General features: G+C 40.6%; 1 protein-coding gene across 1 annotated transcript; it reads left to right on the top strand.

The window, feature by feature from the left end:
- The first annotated feature begins 1,877 nt into the window (after positions 1–1,877).
- On the top strand, positions 1,878–2,807 carry LOC115458245 (olfactory receptor 1019-like). Its single transcript, XM_030188104.1, has one exon. It carries the CDS (start codon positions 1,878–1,880, stop codon positions 2,805–2,807), a length of 930 nt encoding a protein of 309 aa, XP_030043964.1.
- Positions 2,808–5,480: the final 2,673 nt, after the last annotated feature.

A 5,480-nucleotide genomic window follows, 5' to 3' on the forward strand; every position in this document is an offset into this window, starting at 1 on the left:
CAACCCGGGGCTTGTCGGAGCTTTGCTCACTTTTCACTCCAGTTTTGTTGTTTTGAATCATAAAAGCACATCAAGACTTGTAGGTTTTTGTAATTAAATTATGACTAGCACTAATTCCACTGTTTTTGTGGATGGGGGGGGGGGGGGGGTACTGATAGATTCCATTTGGCCATAAAATAATAGCCAATAGTTGACTTTTAGGGTTCTATTAATGTCCTCCAACTAGTAAATTATTCACACCAGTATGTTCAAAGTTCCAATCATGAAATAACTTAATATTCTTAAATAAGTTTTATCTTTTTAAATATGCAGAGCTCAGTATGTGCTACTGTGACAATTTACCGTAGTGCATGGTGACAGCATAAGGGCACAACAACCCTAAACCATCATGGCACTGAACCTGCCTTCTTTAAAGAAAATTTCAGATGAAAGTGACACATATCTTGTAGGCAATTCAGTCCAGTGCTGCTGCTGATTAATTAACACCCTAGTGTCAGTGCTCGAAGTGCTTTAAAACCAGGTTCATATCCCCATTGTTGTTCAGTGCCTGGTTCAGGACTAGGGGGCATGCGATGAAGCTACAATGTACTAAATTTAAAACGAATCGGAGAAAATGTTTCTTCACTCAACGTGTAATTAAACTCTGGACTTCGTTGCCAGAGAATGTGGTAAAGGCGGATAGCTTAGCGGAGTTTAAAAAAGGTTTGGACGGCTTGCTATAGGAAAAGTCCATAGACCGTTATTAAATGGACTTGGGAAAAATCCACTATTTCTGGGATCTTTTGGGGATCTTGCCGGGTATTTGTGACCTGGATTGGCCACTGTTGGAAACAGGATGCTGGGCTCGATGGACCTTTGGTCTTCCCAGTATGGCAATACTTATGTACTTATGACATGATGGTTTAGGGTTGTTGTGCCCTTATGCTGTCACCGTGCACTACGGTATTATTTTAACAACAGCAGATTCAAAATAACAAAACAACTGGAGTGAAAAGTGAGCAAAGCTCTGACTAGCCCCGGGTTGTGCCAAAGTTATGCCTGTCCGTGATCTCTTTTAAATAAAGAAAACCATTTAGGATTCCTCCATGTCCTGACAGGTATCTCACCCTGACGTGTAATTCCATGGTGGTTTTTAACTTTCACTATGATCTGGTTTCCAGCAGGATCTCAGAGAAGATCGCCAAAGATGATGACTTCCCCAACACATTCCCAGCCTTCTCCTAAAACAAGTCACGCTGAGCGTCATAAACTTACATCTTCTTTCAACCACGGTAACACTGGCAAAGTTATTCTGTATGTTACAGCAGGCAACATAATACGGGCATTTAAAAATCTTGGAGAAGAGTCAGCTGAAGCAAAATATGATAGAGGTATATAAAATACTGTGTAGAGTGGAACAGGTAAACGTGAATCGCTTGTTTACACTTTCCAAAAAATACTAGGACTAGGGGACACACAATGAAGCTACAAAGTTGTAAATTTAAAACAAACTGGAGAAATTATTTCTTCAATCAACATGCAATTAAACTCAGGAATTTGTTGCCAGAGAATGTGGTAAAAGCATGTAGCTTAACAGGGTTTAAAAAAGGTTTGGATAATTATCTAAAAGAAAAGTCCATAAGCCATTATTAAGAAGGACTTGGGAAAATCCACTACTTATTTCTAGGATAAGCAGCATAAAATCTGTTTTACTGTTCTGGGATCTTGCCAGGCACTCGTGACCTGGATTGGCCACTGTTGGGAAACAAGATACCGGGGTTGAAGGACCTTTGGTCTGTCCCAATATGGTAATGCATATGTTCTTATGTTCCAACCATTTGCATGAGATGAGCTCAATGTCTATTTTATTCAATCTCTCTTATTTTCTCCTAGAATTCATGAAAGAGGAAAATACCACCAGAGTGACAGAATTCATCATTCTGGGGTTTCCTGAATTTCCAGAGCTGCAAATCCCCCTTTTCCTTCTGTTTTTACTAATCTACCTAACTATCCTGTTGGGGAACCTCACTATAATAACCGTGACGTGTCTGAACCCTCGCCTGCACACCCCCATGTACTTTTTCCTCTGTAACTTGTCCTTCCTCGATATCTCTTACACCTCAGTCACCCTCCCCAAACTGCTGGACATCTTCTTAAGGAAGAGTCATGGTATTTCTGTTTATGGTTGTTTTACACAGCTCTATTCTTTTCTGTGTTTATCATGTGTCGAATTTGTTATTATTTCAGTCATGGCTTATGATCGCTATGTTGCAATATGTCACCCCCTGCGTTATACTCTTATTATGAATGAAAGGGTCTGCATACTCATGGCCTCAGGGACCTGGATCTTTAGTTTTCTGGAACCAGTGACACACACTTTCCTGGTATCCCATTTATCTTACTGTAGCTCCAACATTATTAACCATTTCTTTTGTGATTTCTCAGGATTGCTAAAACTCTCCTGTACCAACACCTTCACCCTTAATTGTATGACTTATGTATGGAGTGCCATTTTTGGTCTACCTCTTTGTCTGTCAACCGTTGTGTCTTATATCTACATCATCTCTGCTATTCTGAGGATCCGTTCTGTGGAGGGGAGACGCAAAGCCTTCTCCACCTGCTCCTCCCACCTCACGGTCCTTATTCTCTTCTATGGGACTATGTTCTGTTCATACGTTAGACCTACCTCAATGCAGTCACTGGATCAAAACAAGCTCTTTGCTCTGTTGTACAATATATTAATTCCCATTTTTAACCCTGTGATTTACAGCCTCAAAAACAGAGAAGTAAAAGGAGCTTTAAGAAAAGCATTTAGCAGAAAATTATGACATCCAAAGATCAGGAGAATGTTTTCTGTATATGTGGCTGTCAAGTCTCACAGCTGATTAACAGGAAAAAAAACATAATAGAGACAATGAGCAGCTACAGCTAAAAGTAATCCTACAAAAAAGAATTCGACAACAAAGCAGTAAATGCAAATGTTTATTGAATAGTAACCAGAAATTATGATGGTTAACTTCACAGATGTTTGGTTTCTCTTAATGTCCTTGTAGTAACCTGGTTCATTATGGATATATCATATGTTATTTTAGACTCCTGATGCAGGCCTTACAGCCAAAACACAACCCATATCGAGTCGTTTGAAGATTGGTCATTAAAGGTTTTGAAGCAACAAGCTGTCTCTTGTCATCTTCGGGGGCATGGGCGGGTCACAAGATTATAGAGTACCCGGGTTCGTTCCCAACTTGCAGGCCAGGATTAATACCAGATTTTAGCAGCTGTACGTCCTTGCGCCCAAAGTTGAGTGTAGGAATTCGCGCTAAGCACCACTCTATAAAGGTTGCTCAGTCCAGAGCACCCATAATAGAGTCGCTGTTAATGCAGATTTTTCCCGGTGCCCTAATTTCGGTGCCATTTACTGAATTTAACCCTTCAATTATGACCCGCCCGAAGACGTTTTTGCCCCTACCCTCTTCTATCAATGTGTGTGGTTCTACCCCTAAAAGTACGAATCTCTGTCCTTGAACTCTACTGGACTCAGCGTTGGTTAAAGTGCAGAGCATTCAGGCAAAAGCAGCTCTGCATTGCGCATTAATCCCCAACCTTTGGGAATCATTTTTTTTCTAGATATTTCATGAATGTAAAGAAATATTTCAATTCAATGAATAAGTTATACATCTGTAGAAGATATTGCAATAACTACTTTGGGTGAATAAATTATTTTACCATCTGCAGAGAATAATAATAAGATTTATTTCTAACCCGCTTTATCTGAAAATTCTAAGTGAGGAACAAAAGTGCATACAACTTAAAGTAAAACAGTACAAGTCATACAACAAAGCGGCCCTTTTACAAAAGTACATTAGGATCTACGCGCGTGCAGTGTGCGCCAAAATGAGACTACTGACAGGCTACCATGCCCCCCCCCCCCCCCGGTGGTAATTTCAGATTTGCCACGTGCCCATAATGCCTGGGCGATTTATTTATTTCCTCCCACATACGGCATTTCTGATGGTAATCAGCAGTTGCCGCACGCCAACCGGTCACCATGCACATAGCATGTGAGCCCTTACCGATAGACCAATAAGTGACATTAAGGGCTCAGGCCAGTTTTAGGCGTGCGCTGGTTTCAGTTTTACCACATGTACTTTTCCCGTCCCGTTAAAAAAAAGCCCTTTTTTGCAGACGTGGTAAAAGCTGGCCTGGTGCGTGCCCAAAGCACGCACCTACACTACCACAGACCACTTAGGCACGCCTTTGTAAAAAGAGCCCCATAAAGCATAATTACACAATCAACAATATTATTCTGATGACCCGTATGCTTGAATAAACATGTGGCTTTTTAGGTTGTTCTTAAACGGAGCAATGTTCTATACAGAGAGAAGCTCGACAGGTAATGCTTTCCACAACGTTGGGCCTTTAATATAAAAAATGAAAAATCTATACTCTTCGAGATGCACCTGCCAAAATGATGGAGCCTCAAGAGAATGTGTGGACCACTGAAGTCTATGGAATTAAATGATGGGAATTGGGAAGGTGATGCCATGGAAGTATATGGAGATGAGTGATTGGGTTAGACAGGTGATATATTTTAAGTCTATGACAGTAAACGAAGAAGTTGCAAGAGTGATACCATTGAAGTCTAGGAGGTGAGTGACATGGTTACGAGAATGATACCATTGACCTCTAGGAGGTGAATAATGACCAGGTTAAGAACATCTTGAAAGGTTTGCTCTGCTATATTTGCTACAAATAATTTAGACCAACTGTACTAATTTATCACTGGGGTATTGTATAATCCTATCTACACAACAAGCAGAACTCACTTGCTTCTTTGAGCTGTGACATGATCAGCCTTAGATATCCTTCCCCAAAGGGACCTACAGAGCTATAACACTGCTGACTGCTGTGGATTATGATGTTGATTTTTTCATTATCCTATTAAAACATCAATTCCCACATTTTACAACGATTGCAAAAAGAATGGGGCAGAAGGTCTCAGATCCCAACCCTCAAACAGCTTAAAAGTCACTTGTGAGAGGATGGGTATGCAATGTTAAGAATGCCCGTTTGTGTTATTTCAAAAGATAACGTAAAAATGTTTCAAATAAATGGAGACAGAGATTGAGAGACAATGAGTAAACTCAAGAAGGAAGGAGGCAGTCAAAGCCCAAACTGGAAGCAACATTCAGTATTGGCTTCACTGGTGAGCTTCCAATAAGGTGCTCTACTTAACGTATGATACCCTGAGAGCATCTGGCCCTTGATTCACGGAGAGAGGATCAGACGTTGCTGGAGGCCTGATGCATCAAAAGTTTTACTATAATCTTAGTAAGATCAAAATTATATCAACTTTTAACGTAAATTCTTATGTATGTGTTTTTGTACTGTAACAATAAAAGTGTCATCATACCCAAGGATTGGGGGGGGGGGGGGGGGTGGCCAATGTAACTCCAATTTAAGTTTGACTATGACCAAATAGACAGACACAGCCAGCATGG

This window comes from Microcaecilia unicolor, chromosome 14 (assembly GCF_901765095.1).
Source record: "Microcaecilia unicolor chromosome 14, aMicUni1.1, whole genome shotgun sequence".
In the NCBI taxonomy this organism is placed as follows: Eukaryota; Metazoa; Chordata; class Amphibia; order Gymnophiona; family Siphonopidae; genus Microcaecilia; species Microcaecilia unicolor.